General features: G+C 48.7%; 1 protein-coding gene across 1 annotated transcript in view; it reads right to left on the reverse strand.

The window, feature by feature from the left end:
- Positions 1 to 1,291, reverse strand: part of LOC106818792 (coiled-coil domain-containing protein 146-like) — an 18,480-nt gene that overhangs the window by 4,717 nt on the left and 12,472 nt on the right. The window contains exons 6-7 of the mRNA XM_014823468.1: positions 858 to 1,082; positions 417 to 512 (exon numbers count right to left, since the gene is read on the reverse strand). Of these exons, the coding sequence (XP_014678954.1) occupies positions 417 to 512; positions 858 to 1,082 (321 nt within the window). The remainder of the gene's footprint in view (positions 1 to 416; positions 513 to 857; positions 1,083 to 1,291) is intronic.

A 1,291-nucleotide genomic window follows, 5' to 3' on the forward strand; every position in this document is an offset into this window, starting at 1 on the left:
TAGCATGGTGTGATTGTAGCGTGCAACTGTAGCATGGTGTGATTGTAACACACAACTGTAGCATGGTGTGATTGTAGCGTGCAACTGTAGCATGGTGTGATTGTAGCGCACAACTGTAGCATGGGGTGATTGTAGCATGCAACTGTAGCATGGGGTGATTGTAGCGTGCAACTGTAGCATGGTGTGATTGTAGCGTGCAACTGTAGCATGGTGTGATTGTAGCGTGCAACTGTTGATTGTAGCATGCAACTGTAGCATGCAACCGTAGCATGCAACTGTAGCTTAAGTACATGTGTATTGTTTTTATTGTATAATTTGTTTGTTGTTACAAGAATGACTCTGGGAACAACGTCCAATGCACCTAACGACCAGGTAAACATACCTGTGTGCATTAACGAGCAGGTAAACACACCTGCATTTCGACATCTCCGTTTTGGATCAGGTGTTCGAAGGTGTTCAGCTTCTCCTGAAACACACAGATCTCCTCGTTCCTCTCTATCAGCTGGATTCCTCTGTGGCAGAACGAAGGAGAAGACTTCGACCCGTTAATCTATGACAGAGAATTGTTGTTCGCCAGGCTACTGCCTGCCTGCTTGCATAGGACAACTATTAATTGATTAATTAATTGATTGATTGATTGATTGATTGACTGATTTAACAACCGTACACAAGCATTCACTAGGCTGTTGCCTGCTTGCTTGCATTCAATGTCTATTGATTGATTAATTGATTGATTGATTGACTGATTTAATGACGGTACGCGAGCTCCTCAGCCGCCGCTGGCGCCCCCTACCTCTCGTTAGGCGCCGCTAGCGCCCCCTACATCTCGCTCTTCAACTGCCGCTAGCGCCCCCTACCTCTCGTTCCTGCTCTTCACGGCGGAGGCGTATAATCGGCGCAGCGCGAGCATTCGCTCTTCAGCGTGTCCGATCGTCACGTTGCTGCGCGCCAACTCCAGGTGGCGCTGCTCGCGCCGGCCTGCGAGATCGTCGAGCACGTTCTGTTGTTTCACGACCTCGCAGCGGACGCCGTCGCGAAGCATGACGCTGTTCATGTAGTGGAAGCGTGACTTCTGCAGCGCCCTGATGATAGACAGAGAGAGAAGCTATGAGAGAGAGAAGCCCTGATGATAGACAGAGAGAGAAGCTATGAGAGAGAGAGAAGCTATGATGGAGAGAGAAGCTATGAGAGAGAGAAGCTATGAGAGAGAGAAGCTATGAGAGAGAGAAGCTATGATGGAGAGAGAGAAGCTATGATGGAGAGAGAAGCTATGAGAGAGAGAAGCTATGAG

Source organism: Priapulus caudatus, unplaced genomic scaffold, assembly GCF_000485595.1.
Source record: "Priapulus caudatus unplaced genomic scaffold, Priapulus_caudatus-5.0.1 Scaffold2530, whole genome shotgun sequence".
NCBI lineage: Eukaryota > Metazoa > Priapulida > Priapulimorpha > Priapulimorphida > Priapulidae > Priapulus > Priapulus caudatus.